The sequence below is a fragment of the Pituophis catenifer genome, unplaced genomic scaffold (genome assembly GCF_029215685.1).
Source record: "Pituophis catenifer annectens isolate HBS135680 unplaced genomic scaffold, rPitCat1.0.hap2 SCAF_1, whole genome shotgun sequence".
NCBI lineage: Eukaryota > Metazoa > Chordata > Lepidosauria > Squamata > Colubridae > Pituophis > Pituophis catenifer.
The window spans coordinates 29188482-29204358 of NW_027256881.1; the positions used below are offsets into that span (position 1 = coordinate 29188482).

The 15877-nt window shown below is 36.3% G+C and overlaps 1 protein-coding gene across 1 annotated transcript in view; it reads right to left on the reverse strand.

The window, feature by feature from the left end:
* Nucleotides 1-5980: 5980 nt before the first annotated feature.
* The window catches only part of REL (REL proto-oncogene, NF-kB subunit), a 64666-nt gene continuing 54769 nt past the window's right edge, over nt 5981-15877 (reverse strand). Inside the window, exons 6-10 of the mRNA XM_070931980.1 lie at nt 12562-12666; nt 10949-11161; nt 9532-9600; nt 8134-8202; nt 5981-6789 (exon numbers count right to left, since the gene is read on the reverse strand). Of these exons, the coding sequence (XP_070788081.1) occupies nt 5981-6789; nt 8134-8202; nt 9532-9600; nt 10949-11161; nt 12562-12666 (1265 nt within the window). The remainder of the gene's footprint in view (nt 6790-8133; nt 8203-9531; nt 9601-10948; nt 11162-12561; nt 12667-15877) is intronic.

Consider the following 15877-nt stretch of genomic DNA (forward strand, 5'->3'; position numbering starts at 1 on the left):
GAACTGAACTACTACTTGGATCACCATAACACTGGACAAAGATCTCATCTTGAGCAAATGAGGCCAATCTACTTAAAGCTGTCCATCACACCTCTGCTTGAAAAGTGTTTTAGATACAATTACTGTATTCCAAGAACAACTGTCTCCCATTCTCAGCTGTGCTGGACCCACATGTGCTTAGTCCCACCATTGCCTATGTGATCAAGGCCTATTCCTAGCACTAGAGTAAGGGAACAAATGGTCCTTGTCCCAGAGATCCAATATCCATTCCAATGCCTTGTTATCACTGTAGAGCATTTGACAACACTGGGCAATCAACTTGATTCCTATTTTATTTGAGTTCAGATATATTGGTTTTCGTTAACTGGCAGTATGTTGTCAATTACTTATACTTCAATATGTCTATTTGTATGCCAAACACAATCAATTTACCTCAGAAAACTATGATTTATATCATAAAGGAACAAAATCATAACTCAGGTCCAATCATGCTTATATATATTTTAAAGCAATGGAAAAAGCACATTGGTACCATTCATAAATTATAAAGCACATATGTATTTTGTACATGCATCTGAATATAATGTTCAATGATAATCCATCCTTGTTTTTGCAACTTCTGTCTATACCAGATGGCTGTGTAATGTTCTGGACTATAAACTCCGTCAGAATAGCTAAATGGGGATTATGGGACTATATCTAAAGCTCTATAGGATGGGAAAGTTGCTTTAAAAATACCATTAAAACAAAGAAGATATTTTATACCTTGAGATTGTGACCAGTGCATACATATTACAAATTCATCTAATTTTATAAACACTTCAGAAAAGAAAAAAAATATCTCACAGTACAAAGAAAATTGGAAGGAGTGAGAAAAAGCTTGGTCACTAGCATATTTTCAATATTGATTGAATTAATTCAAATATAGATAGATAGATAGATAGATAGATAGATAGAGAGAGAGAGAGAGAGAGAGAGAAATAGCACTCCACATTAGCTATAAGTATTTTCCTCAATGTGAGAACTCTAAAAATTTCAATTCCAAAAATTATTTCAATACTTTTTAAGGCTGTATTTAAAAAAAAATATTCACAATGACATAGTCATTACCATTATTGAAATACAGATTTGCCTCAATGCAAACAAAACATACATAACTGTGGTCAAAACATCAGTGCTTAAATCAATGTTGGGAATGTGAAGAAGCAAAAAAACATAGAAAGGTAACACTGGATAAATGAATTTAACTATATTTCACATCAGAGTTGTTTCATATAAGAGAAATAGCTAACCAGCCTTGCAATCCCAATAATTTTTTTCTTGGAAATAAATCCCATTGCAACTTATTCCTGGAGCCCTTTGGTTACAATTATGACCCAATATATCTGCCTTCCTCTCTGTATGCACATGGCAACATGTACAATGAAAAGAATCTTAGTCAATTAGTAAACATGAGGTTCATTTAATTTAAGGACACCTTATATATGTGTGTTGTATATGCATAAAACTACCGTGTTTCCCCGAAAATAAGACCCTGTCTTATATTTTTTTGAACCCTGAAATAAGCACTTGGCCTTATTGCCATGCGCTCAAAAGTCCGATTGGGCTTATTATCAGGGGATGTCTTATTTTGAGGGAAACAGGGTAATACTGAAATTTCATGCATATCCATTTGTAAAACTTCAATAAATTCAGTGGGACTTTCTCTAAGGGCAGTTTATACAAGAGAGCAGTGTAAATATTGCAACTTCAATAACATTATCAATTTGAATCCTTGCAGATAAAAGGAATTTGCTATGTTCTAAACAGAGCATGAATCAAAAGCTTCAAACGCTTACCTTTTGATCACATGACAGTGCTTTCCCCAAACACTTAATCCCCTAATTTCTAGTATGCTTTGGTGTTGTCTTTATAATCATCTCATGTCAATTCTTTCATGTCAAAATTAGACACAAGTTGCATTATTCCCTGCATTATTGTAATATCTGGGGGTGGGTATCAATAAGATAAATGCAGTACTGCACTGGAAAGGCATTATGTGTATAGGTTTTATATTTACATAATTTGCATTAAGCAAGGATCAAAAAGCTGTTTGTTGCAAACAGAAACTTTTCCTGTCAGCACAGAAGGGTAAAAGTGCTTAGATCTATAAAGCAGATTATTTGGTCCTTTCTTTGACCTCCCAAGTAGCACATCTCTGTCAGCAGCAGATCTGTCACATGCAGTGTCACTATTCCAATATTAAATACTCTATTTGGCAAGTTTTTTGTTGCTCAGAACAGTGTTTTGTTTGCTTTTGTCCTCAAGCCCAATATTGAAGATCCTAGGATTTATCCCAAATATGCTTTTTCAAAAAGCAACTGGACTTCCTTAGTTTTTCTTTGAAGATGTGTCATAATTTCAAGGATGAAATTTATACAAGGGGTTAAAGCGATTTACATTTCACAGCAAGCAAGAATCATTATTAATGGAGACTTAATTTTCAGTTATTGTGTAATAATTCATAATCATTAATAATGATTAATGATTATGAATAATCAATAATAATTAATTATTTAGTAATTGTCAGTAATTTTTAAATTGAGACTTTGGAAAAAATGCAAAGAAGAGCAACTAAGATGATTAAGGGCCTGGAGACAAAAACATATGAAGAACTGTTGCAGGAATTGGTTATGGCCAGTCCAGAGAAAAGAACTAAGGGTGACATGAGAGCAGTATTCCAGTATTTGAGGGGCTGCCACAAAGAAGAGGGGGGTCAACTTATTTTCTAAAACACCAGAAGGCAAAACAAGAAACAATGGATGGAAATTAATCAAGGAGAGAAGCAACCTAGAATTAAGGAGAAACTTCCTATCAATGAGGACAATTAACCAGTGGAACAGCTTGCCTTCAGAAGTTGTAGGTGCTTCATCACTGGAGGTTTTAAAGAAAAGACTGGGCAGCCACTTACCTGAAATGGTATAGGGTCTCCTGCTTGAGCAGTGGGTTGGACTAGAAGATCTTCAAGGTCCCTTCCACTCTGTTAATCTCTCTGTTAATCTCTAATCTCCCTTCCAGGTATATTTGGCAGTTCAAATCTCACCAGGCTCAAGGTTGACTCAGCCTTCCATCCTTCCGAGGTGGGTAAAATGAGGACCCAAATTGTTGGGGGCAATATGCCAATTCTGTGAATCGCTTAGAGAGGGCTGTGAAGCACCGTAAATGGTATATAAGTCTAAGTGCTATTGCTATTCTGATTGATTGATTGTATTAAACCAATCCAATGTGAAATTCAAAAGGACATGAGATACGGATATCCCTTAAATCCTTTATTGTTTATAGTGGTGCTGGAAGTTTTGAATAGAGATATTATACATAATGAGAATGTAGGCATAAAAATTATAAAGGGAATTTATCAATTGGAAACTTTTGCTGATGATTTAGTTATATTTGAGCCTTGGTGGCACAGTGGTTAGAGTGCAGTACTACAGGCTACTTCTGCTGCCTGCCGGCTGCCTGCAATTTGGCAGTTCAAATCTCAACAGGTTGGCTCAGCCTTCCATCCTTCCAAGGTGAATAAAATAAGGACCCAAATTGTTGGGGGCAATATGTTGACTCTGTAAACCACTTAGAGAGGACTGTAAAGCACTGTGAAGCGGTATATAAATCTAAGTGCTATTGCTATTTCTGCAAGACTCAAAAACTTGTATATAATTGATGAAGAAATTAAATGACTTTGGAGCGTTAGTGAGTTTCAAAAGAAATGAACAGAAAACAACACTTGTTAGGAATGTGACTTTTCAAGATTATGAAATATTGACAAGAAACTCAGGTTTCAAAGTGGAGAAAAAGGTTAAGTATCTTGGGGTTACATTGACAAATCTAAATTGTTTCAAAGCAATTTTGCACCTGTGTGGAATGATATCAAAAAAGATCTATTAAGATGGGATAGTTTGCAGTTATCCATGTTGGGTAGAATCTCTGTAATTAAGATGGTTTTTACCAGAGATGTTATTTTTATTTAAGATTTTACTGATATCGACAACTGATACTCCATTTAAACTATGGCCAAAGGGCATTTCTAAATTTATATGGCAAGGAAAAAGATCAAGAATTAGATATAAAGTACTGCAAACTACTCAAGAAAGAAGAAGTTTGGGTTTACCAGATTTGAAACTTTACTTTGATGCCTGCTGTTTGGTTTGGATGAAAGAGTGGGTGACTCTCCAAAAGAAGAGATTATTTGAATTAAAGGGCCATAAACTAGGATATGGATGGCACACTTGCTTATGACGTGACAAGGTTAAAATGTTGATTTCAAGAATCACTTTGTTAGACATGCTAGATCCAAGGATTTGGCACAAATATAAAACAAGGTTCTCTACTAAGGTACCTCTTTGGGCATCATCCCAGGAAGTCTTTTTCAGAAAAGAAACCAAGGCGAGGCCAGACTGGTGGACTCATGGTCAAATAATATGTTTTAACAAAAGTGAGCCTACCCTTAAATCCAAAAAAGAGTGGGAGTCAGAAGGATGTCAGTGATTTACATATTTAGAACTGAAAGATTTAAATTAGATTTTAAAAGATATGGGTTTGACTTTGTAAAAAATGAATTTGAAATTGTACTGTGTGTTAAGAATGAACATGTTATTGCCAAGTTCTATGAATTGCTATTGAAATTGAATTTGGAGAATGAATATGTGATGTATTGCATGATTCAATGGGCAAAGAATTTTGGGTACAATATAGTGCTTGCTTGAACAATGGGAAAACATATGGACAAAGGGTTTAAAATTTACATTAAATTATAATTTAAAGGATACATTTTATAAAATGAGGTACCATTAGTATTTAACACCCAATAATTTGTCAAAGATATACAAAGATATTTCAAATGTATGTCAGAAATGTAAATGAAAAGAAGGGACGTTTTACTATCTTTGATGGACTTGTGATAAAGCAAAGAAGTATTAGAGTAAAATTTATTTTTTAATTCAGAAGATTGTTAAAATGAAAATAAAAATTAAACCAAATATTTTTCTTTTGGGCTTAATGAAAAGAACTTGAAAAAATTCTGGAATCTTGCTGTTATGTATGTTGATAGCAGCAAGAATCCTTTATGCACAAAAATGGAAAGATACTTTTAATTCTAATGGATAAATGGCTGGCAAAACTGATGAAATTAGCAGAGATGGCTAAATGGACTGCTCTAATCAAAGAAAAGAATACATCCAACTTTGTTTTTACTTGGAAACCACTTCCGGATTTTGTGCTTGAAAAAAAATAAAACTCTGGGTTTTACTGATTAGATAACTTTCGTTATAAAAATGGGTAGTATATGTTAAGTATGTAAAAGTAAGAAGTTGAGGATGTAATGATATTATTCTACTACACTAACAAAAATTGGAAGTCAATACTTTTCTTTCTTTTTCTCCCTCTACCCTACATGTCTTTCTTTTCCCTTCCCTCCTTTCTCACTTTAATTTGTCTTTTATACTTTGATAAATGTAATACAAGTATTAAAAAATAATTTCAAGGATGGGTAGTCACTTTTTCAGGGGCTGTCATAACTTCAAGCCATCAAACAGTCTTAAGTCAAGGACTACCTGTATGCAACATTTGAAGTAGCTTTGGACTACTCCAAAATGACTCCATTCTACAAAATGTTGACATGCGGCTCTGATTTTGGTGAGGTCCATATTGCATTTAACGCAATGTAAGAAATTCCAAAACATTATTTATAAAAAAATTAGGTACAGATTTTCCATTTTCTTTCATAGCACAAAAATATAAAAACAAGTTACATAAAGCAAGATTCAAAAGCTACTTCAGACCTCTTCAATAAGTAGATTTAAAATTACTATGGTATTGCCTCATTATATACTACATACTATCATTTCCTTACAATAGATATGTGAAGAACTAACTCACATATTGCAAGAAATCACTGTATACTGTATACTGTGTCTGAGCAACAATCAGCTTCAATTAAACTTTATGTTTAAAGTATGCTATCAAAATTGCTTCCAATGGAATTTAGGAACTCCTCATCTTGGGTGCTGTAAGTATCAAAATTTGATATATTTATGGTGTTTGGATTGTTGGCCAATCCTGATTCATTAAGGCTAGCCAGATAATGAAAAGTTGGTGTCTCAAAAATATTGGACATAGAGGTCAAAGATAAGCTAGAAGTGGTTACTGTTGATATGGCAGGAGGCAGCAATGGTTGGACTTTCTTCCTGTGGTTGCTTGGATTTAAAGCTTGAACAAAAGATGACTTTTCCAAGTTAACATCTGAGCATCTGGAGTCTTCCATCTCCATGCTAATGCCATTGGACACTGCAGCATTTTCTGGATGAATAGACTGGCTGTCAACAGTGCTGGAGACATTCCGGATTTCTTGCTGAGACACTGATGGCGAAGGTGATGATGATGACATTGTTGACTCATGATCATTCATTGTTCCAAAGAATCCTTGATAAATGTTCCCCTCTTTCTGAGTGGCCCAGTTCAGACTCTTTTCCTGTCCAAGACATGGAGAGCTACCATTCTGCATTGTAGGTTGCAACGTATCACCCAAGTTTCTCTGTTGCAGCAAAACACTTAGAGGTGAAACAGAGGAATGCCAGCAAGATGGCAGAACCCCATCCTGCTTAACGGACTCTGTCATTTGAAAAGGTGGACCAGGATGTCCATTGGAACTTAAGTGGTTTAAAGGAGGGGAATAATATGGCTGCAAGGAAGGGATGCTTGCAGATGTTTTCTGCAGTGGGATGGCTGTTTCAATCGGTGAGCAATATATATTTGGCTCTGTGAAAAAAAGTCATCATTGATTAGAAAAGTCTTATTACAACAATTCTTGAATATTTTCCGCACTATCTTCCCATTTATTATAGAATTAGAGTGAAAGCTGTGTTATACTTTATCAGACTTTTGGTCTATCTAGCAAAGTATTGTTGGCACTAGAACTATATTTTTCTATCCCAAGTTGGAGGTGCTGCAAACTGAACCTGGAACTTTCTGTATGCAGGGTTTTGACACAAAAAGGTCTCCTTGAAAATCCATCACCATTACACACACAAAGTGCTCAGGGCCACACAGTTGTATTCCACTTAACCTGGTAGCCTACATTCTTATAATTCCAAGCCAGTATAGACATGGCAGTTTTAACTATAAGAACTGTAATCCAATACAGCTGGAGGCTACTAGATCTGGAGAAGTCTCCTGTACAGCATTCATTCTACCTTTCTTCTCCTTTATATATGACAACAAATTCATGGAAAAAAGAAAGATGTAGATTTCCTGAAGCAGATTTGGTAAGGTTTCTTAGTTCATGGGAACTAATAAAAAAAAATCATATTCAATCTGGTGTATATTCTGTCCATTAGTAATGAATAGAGAGGTGTAGAACATTCCATGCATGGCTTTTCTGATCCAGACATAAATGGTTTAATGGAGTTAGGGTTATGGAAAAAGCCAAGGAAACTGGTGGCCAAAATGGGGCAGGGAGAGAGGAAATGAAAAAATGCTCAGAAAATCAGGGTGCAAGGGGATTAATGGGATATGTTGTCTTGGTTATTGACAGCAGCAGTAGCTGAATGGACTGAAAACTCTAGGAAAATAGGGGTAGTGGGATTGAGGCATATTCAGTTTGGGACAGCAGTAGCTGAGAGAAAGGAGGCAAAGTGGTGGGAAAATTGAGACAAGGGCAGATGCATGGAAGAACCTTTGTGAGGTGGCTGGCCATATAAATTTGATAAATAAAGAAATAAAATAAATCAGCAGGTGAGGAAGAAAGCTAGTGGAATATGCTACATTGGCATACATTAAGTGAGGTAATGGAGAGCAGGCCAAGAGTAGAGAAGAGGGAATAGATGGATCAGTGAATTACCCATGCTTGGAGCTGCTTGGAACAGGGCAGTGCAGTAATGCATTCCAACAATAGACGGGACTAGAACAGGAATCTTTAATTACCCAGAATGTTGTATAGGCCTCAAAAAACTTAACTAATACAGTATACACCAAAACAAATTTTACAATACTAAAATATTTTCTCTTTTAATATATACCATTAAAATACTATCATGGAAGAGATAGGAAGAAAGACAGTCAAAGTGCCAGAACAAAGAAGGCATTAAAAAAAAAAGAATCTACCTTTCTTAATGAATTTTCCTTCACTGGTAGCAGTCTGGAACAGAGCAGCATTAGACCTTTCATAGGGACCTATGGAAAGAATACTTGTTATCCTAAAGGATATCAATTCTATAAGGATGATGATATGATTCACCCAATATAATGAAGACTGTATTCCCCAACATACTGTATCCCCAATTATCCAATTTTAGCCTCAAGAGTCTAAATCCAGCCTCTGAGTGCTAAAAGAAATGGGGCCAAGAAACATAAGAGGGAAGCATCAACATCGCTTTGGAAGTCCTTAGATTTGTAATTCCTCCCCCATAAAATATAAGTCCAACTCAAAAATGCAAAATATTGGGGGGGGGGGGGGAAACCCAGCCAGTGAGAGTCAAACTCATTGAATTAAGAAGAAGAAGAAGACAATGCAGAGAGGCCTTCTTGTAGCAAATTAGCAGTGAGGTCTCATCCCATTCCATTTATATATATCTAAGCCAGCCTCCAATTCTCTGTCTTCAACATTCTATTGTGGTTCAGTTTAGTGGACCTGGACACATTAGGAGAGAAGTTAGACCCTACCTAGTGATACAATGGCATTCTTGTCACTCCCAAACAAGTGAATAAAGGGTATCAATTGCAGGGACGGAATAAACTACAACATCACAAATTTTGACTTAAGTATGATATCACGTGGCATGGTGCAGCTTTTACTGAAAAGAAACCCATAATGTTCTGCCCCAGCTCTGGATTCCCAAGGATTGTGACACACACCAACGGTCCTTATCAAAGTTATAACTAAGAATAAACAAAGTCCAGCAAAGGTTGGCAACCAGCCCAGAAAACAAGATACGATAAGACACTCACTCTCCAAAATGCTCTGTAATAATTACACATTGTTTCCAGCAAGAAATTACTAACTGTGTGCGACTTAAATAGGCTAAGGGAGTGGCCAATTATCCTCAAACCTTACTCTTGAGGAGACCTCCTCCTCCTGAGTAGCCACTCCTGCCTTTTGGCAGCCCTGCGTGCTCAAGCATTGAGGAGAGGCTCCTCCACTTCTCTCTCTCCACTTGAAGGAGCCTCTGGAGATTCTGAAGGCCCTGGCTGAGTCTCTGCCTCTGGCACCACATCCTCTTCAGCATCCTCGCTGTCCGACGTGAGTGCCGGCTGTGCCGGCTGCTGGCGCAACCCCACACCAGCCTCCTTGTCAGGATCAGCCACGATCCACGCAGGCCGTTGGCGGGCCACAACACATAATGGTTTTGTAAGGCACAGGCTTCTATCTCCCTACACAGGACTTCTGAGTCAAAATATTCTCAATTCAAATGATGCTAGGAAGCCTCAAGGATAAACCCAGTGTGGGAGAGAGGGGTTTCATGTTAGAAGAACAAAATAAGATGGGATGAGATATACTCTTACCAGAGTCTTGAATGAGCTTTTGTAAAGCCATTGGTGACCTCTGCCTCTTTGCCTTATGGCCATAAGGATCTAAAACAGAAAGGAAAAAACAGCATTTTGACTAATCATGTACACACACGTGATGATGTTGGGAATGTTTGCTGAAAAAGAAAGGTTTAATTGTGTGTTCTATTTGACTACAATGAAATATAGAATATTATCTTACATAGAGTTGCCTTCTTACCCAGCCTGGTATATTTGGACAGAAAATAACTCTCTAAGCTTCTTCACACAATTTGCTACTTTGTTTTTGAATCTAGGGTCTTCTATATGTGCTTTTGCTTCTTGCTCTATAAACTTACAATTTAAATATATTAACATACGCTAGCTCCTCCCAAAGAAATTGGCAACATTCTTAAAATGAAAAGCTCCCGTAATTCTCTTCTCTCTTTTGGCATTTTTTTCATTAGCCCTAAGGTTTTCCAGTTAACTAAGCTTGCAGAGGTCTAAATGAAGAACTCTTGCTGTAATGTATTTTCTTTTTTAAGAGAGTAAATATTTAGAGTGCTGATAGGAAGTTTTCTAACATAAAACAAGCAGTGAGACAACTGTAAATGCTGCTTCCAAAGGTTGGCACTACTTTGGGAGATGGAAAGATTGAAGCTGTATAAAGAATTGGTACACCATATTCCCCAACATTCAGGGAGTGAGGGAAATCTCCGTAATTAATCAAATTTGGGGTTCTCACTCCAAGCTTTTTCCATGTATGCCAATTTGGCAACTTTAAGATGTGTGGGCTTCAACTCCCAGAATTCCCTAGCCAGCAACATTCCCAAAGCAAGAAAGCTGCAGCCTGGTGAGAGTGAGGCTCACATTGATCTCACCCACCTAAAAGAATGCATTGTATGTCTGCAATGCAAGCCAGACCATCAACCTTTTCATGCTTCAGTACCTCAAGTGGTTGACTGAAGCCTATTTTATTTGTTTTGCTTTGGTTTTTACAAAAGTTTGTTTCCAAAAGCTTTCTCCCACCACAATTTTCAATGCTTCCAAGGAGTCAACTATGTGGACAAGCCTGCTGTGTGGGCAACCCATACCACCAGCCTTGTTTCTCAAGCACAGGCAAAGGTAGATTATGGCAGCAGCTTTTAAAATGACTTCTTCCTTTTTGTCTTAAAGCAATCTTCTTCAGCCTGAAGTATACTGAATCTTAACTCTCAGCCTTTCCAGTTAGCACAAGACCATGCTGACTGGAAATTCTGTACATGATGCTCTAGAATATTTGCAGACCGCTAAGCTGGGGAAGACAATACTACCATATACTGACAGAAGAAGAAATTGTTCCCAGAAATCTGTAAGTTCTTTTCTAAACTAGCATGGGCCCTAATTCAAAAGCAATAACTAGTCCTACCTCAAGAAATGTGTATAAGAATGTTACCTTTTTCATCTGGTAAATATCTAAAGTCCATAGGATCACTGACTTCCTGATCTGAGGGCCTTCGCAATTGCATCTTCACAGTCACAGGATCTGGGATATCTTTGAAAAATGGGGGCGTCTTGAAGACAATTGCTACTTGACGATGAACATCAGCTTGTGAAAAAATCCCCTTGGCTTCCCAGTCATTCATGAAAAATCTCACTTCTATATCATCTGTTCATCAGAAAGATATAAATATCACACTTAATTTTAGGAATAAAACAACAAACAATAGTTCAAAGAGTATTTTTTTTAGCATGAAATACCAAAAAGGATCAGTTCTCCTTTCTATATGGATTGTAAATGTCATAGCAATACATCTGGCATACATATATTTGGGAAAGAATAGCACTTAGAGTTTAGCCAGCTTTCATATTTTATTAAGACCAAGATTATGAAAGTCTTGAATTTAACATGGAATGTTTTTTTTTACCTTAGAAGATTTCTTTTATTTAGTGCGGCATTTCTTAACTTTTAACAATTTTAAGATTTGTGGAAATCAACTCCCAGAATTCCCCAACCAGAATATTGAAGGCCACATGTCTCAAAGTTGCTAAGATTGAAAAACACTGACATAGTAGACTTGAATCAGAAGCTTATTAATTAATCTTAACTCCACATCATTTCATCACTGGTCATTCTAGCTGATGAATATAGAGTAGCTTTTCTAAATTTGGCATCTACTGAAAGTGCCAGTCGCCAGCTCCTGTCATCCATAGTCAGTGGCCATATTGGGTGATAGTACTGGGCATAAGACATCTGGATGGCCACTGGTTGGGGTGGTCTGGTTTACGACGTAAGCTAACTAAAGCTTATGTCTGGAGTGCCAGTGCTAGTTATTCTGTAACATGTGAAATATCACATAGATGTCTGCTGCAATACACATACAGTACAGGCTTAGCTGCAGCCCCGGAACTGCTTGAAAAGCAGTTTTGCACTTTTAACACTGTGGCTGCAGGACTGGCCATTTCCCATTGGCAAGGAGTGTTGCCTTGCCCCATTTCCCTAGCTCTCTGGAATATCTGGAAGAGTTTCTCCCATTTCACTGGACTCTTTAAATTAAGCAGCAGGACAATTTTGCAACTTTCCCTTACACTAATCCATTTTTGTTCTTCTTTACACACAAAAAAAACCATTACATATTAACACTAAGATGCCAGTTTTTGCATTTCCTCCTTGATCAGCTGAAAGGAGTCTTGATTGAGTATTGAGCAATTCTGGGCATCCTAAAAATGACAAGGGTGAGGACAGGAAAATGCTTCTGAGTTCAAAACTAGTACATGCATTGTTTCATAGATCTACAGTATATAAATCAATGGATTATACAATGTTTGGATGGAATTTGAATCAAACTAGACTTTTGTTTTGGTTGCACCATTCCACCGCCCAAGTTATATACTCAAATATTACAATATTTTGCAATTCAGTGGATATTTGGCATTCAGTTTAACCACTTCCATTTTCCCGTGAAACTGTACATGTATACATATAAAATTGGTTGCTTTTTCATATCTCATTCTTTGATATCTAAAGTTAAAGTTTATAGTATACATGGTATTCCAGTTTCTAATCACCTTTCTGAACTTTGTCACACAAGAGGAAAATTTCATCTCCTCCTTTCGCTGTTCCACAGTTCTTGTTCACACGGCAGATTCTCAGTTCAGCAGAATTGGGTGCACCTAAACAGAAAAAGGAATTAATGATTGGGGGAGAGAAGAGTAAAGAATGGCTATTATGATTGCATATGTTTAAAACTAGAACTAGGGGAGAGAAAGTTCTGCAAGCAACTCTTTATCTGAAAATAGGTAAAGCATAGAAAGCAATAGATACATTTCAAGTGTCCACGTAGCCCCCCTTTTCCCACCAGCATTTTACATGACATCATTATGCCCACTATCCCTGATGTCCCTCCTTGATAATGCTTGCTGTCTTTCTTTAGTTCTCAGCACAAAATTTAATGGTTTTCTGTTGTCATTTTGAATTCTGAATTAAGTATCCATTTTGTTGCTCAAAACCAGGGCCCTATCATAGCAAGAAAATATGCAGGGTAATTAATCTGTTGGGTAATTAATCAGGGGATTTATTTCTTGAATATTATCATGAATGGGCTTAACCAAAGAAGTGAAACTCTTCCTTTCTGTTTGGGTATTGGTCAGCATCTGCCACCACTATTTTCCCCCCAACATTTGCCTTCTCAAATAAAGCCAGATCTCAAAAAATTTTTACTGCCTCCCCACCCTTTTAAAAATCAATCTTTAGCTGTATAAAAGTTTAAAAATACATTCAATCCTTTTTTTTCTTGCCTGCCCTACTCACTTGTTACACAAAAGCACAACAATCTATTAAAACATATTCAAGAAAAGGAGTGGTTTTTGCAGCCCCGTGATTCCGATTGCCGCAGCTGTTCTAGCGGCTTGAAAAAGGGGGAGAGAAGAGCAGAAGGGTCTGGGTAGAGCTCCCCTAGACCCCCAGGCTTTTTTTTTTAAGCTTGGGGCTTGCAGGGTGAGAGCTCCCTGAAAGCCCTTCAGTGCTCCGGATCCGGGACGATTCTGCTTTATGCAGAACAAGGGGTCGCGACCACACCAGCAGTGCAATTTTAAAGATTATGAGAAAATTTGAATCTGGATGCTGGCAGAGCAAAATCAGGAGAACAGAGAATGCAAGTATTAAACTTTAACTCCGTTTAAAACAAAGAAAAAAAAGATGGCACTTAAGGGCGGCAAAACGAAACTTATAAGTGAAAGTGATCGTTAAAGCTGCAACATTGTAAAAGCTACTGGATTACCCGGCAAGAAAAAGGATTTAAAGTGCTAGTGAAATGAAAAAGACTATGGTATTGATTCCAACTACTTTATACTTCTAAATTGTGTGAAAATTATTGGATTTCTTGATCTGATAGCTGAATAAATTTAAAGTGGAAATTGAACTATGGCTGACATCAAAGATGGAGAATCATTACTATATGAGCCAGCAAATTCACAAGTTGTGACTGTAAAAGTTTTATAAGAACTTTTAAATTTCTATACTTCTGCTATATTGGAATCAATTGAAAGGACTATTCAAAATTATAATCTGGAGAACAACAATGTTTTGCTGGCTGAAAAAGAGGAGAAAATCAACTTATTTCAACTTTGGAGCAGGGAAAAGAAACAGTCAGGATCACGATGGAAGTTGGCACACTGAAAAAAGAGGTTTTGGCAAAAGCTTCTATGCAGTTAACTGAAAAGTAGCAAATAGACTCTTTCCCGCAGACTGTTTCAAGGAAGGAAGTGACTGATTATATAAGCAGGAAGAGTCAAAATGGAGGTTTTGAATTGAAGGAGATAATTTTTAGAAGAGAACTATTTCCAAAGATGCATCAAATCTATATTCAAAAATTTTCGAAAATAAAAGCAGGGGGAGGAACAATGTTGAAGAAAGTACTATTGCAGAAGAAGGACTGGAAAAAATATAGAAAGAAAGGAAGAATTGAAGATTAGTTTCTTTTGGGAGGATTTTAATACTAAATTTGAAAAGTCTACTGAAATTAGTATTTTTTAAGTTTAAGTAAAAATGTTTAACTAAAAATGGATAGCTTTTTAAAAAAATATCAAGGTATTAAAATGGTTAACTTTAAACTTAATTGATAACTTTCTGAAAGTTTTGAAACAGATATTTTGAAGGATGAACTCAAGAGTTAGAAATAATTTAACTCAATGGATTAATAGTATTTTTAAGGTTATATTTTGAAGAATATTCTATTGAAGTGTTTTTTAAAAAAAACTTACTGAAAATGGTTAATGTAAAATTGAATGGATATAAAATAATATTTTTTTTCTTAAAAGATATGCTTTAAAGAAAGTTTTATAATGTTTAAATTAGAATTCTAAAAGGGGAGGCTGATGAACAATTTTTAAAAGAGGAGTTAAAGAGTGTGAGGGGGTTTTGAACCTTGTAGTAAGTTAGTTTATTTTAGCTTATGTTTGTTTAATGCTATACCCTGTTTTTGCTCTGAGAAGTCGGGGGTGGGGGTGGGGAAGGGGGGGTTGAAGGTTGTGTGGGGATAAAATGGTTGTCTAATTCTTAATAAAATTAAAAGATAGTTTAATAAATAAATGTATTATTAATAAATGTATTAATAGAGAAGTAAGAAAAGAAAAGGAGCGGTTTTTATAAAATGATGAGGTATAGAGGTGTGGAACTCACAAAGGGAAAAATAACAGTTTTCAATTATCCAAAAACATGTCTGGCAATTTTAAGGGCTTCACTAACTAAATTCTACTCAGTTTTGCTTTCTACCCAAGATTCAAGTCTTTCAGTGCCAAATAACATGCCACCAGTCTTTAAAATCATACCAGTAACAGGGGAGGGGCAGAGTTGAATTTTCAGAAAACTGAACTGGTGCAAGGTTGAAATAGCATCAAAGAAAACCAAGAATCCCATTTTTCTTCCTTAAGGCACCTTAATTTGTAACCATTTCCTGCCTCCATTGACATTGGAGGGAAGATAGCAGAGGAGCTAATTAAGATCACAATGGTTTTTGAGGGGTCTTTGCTGCTCTCTGAGCTTGGTTGCTTTCTTGAAGACATTTCCTTACCTAAACTGGGTAACATCATCAGTAAAAGAAACAACCAAGTTCAGAGAGCGGCAAGGACCCTTCATTTCAACCCTGAGCTATAAATATTCTCCTTTATTAGCAGAATGTTTTCTCCTAGCAGAAAAAGATTGGGCTTTAAATAAGCAGTGGGAAATGGCCATATGCTTCATAACTTCATATTCACTGTATTTCATTAATACGAAATGACATATCATATGTCATATATGTACTGAAATATAGCACAATTTGTCATTGTCTGAAAATATATTTCAGCTGGAGAATATACATTCAAATTGAATTCTCTGAATATTCAA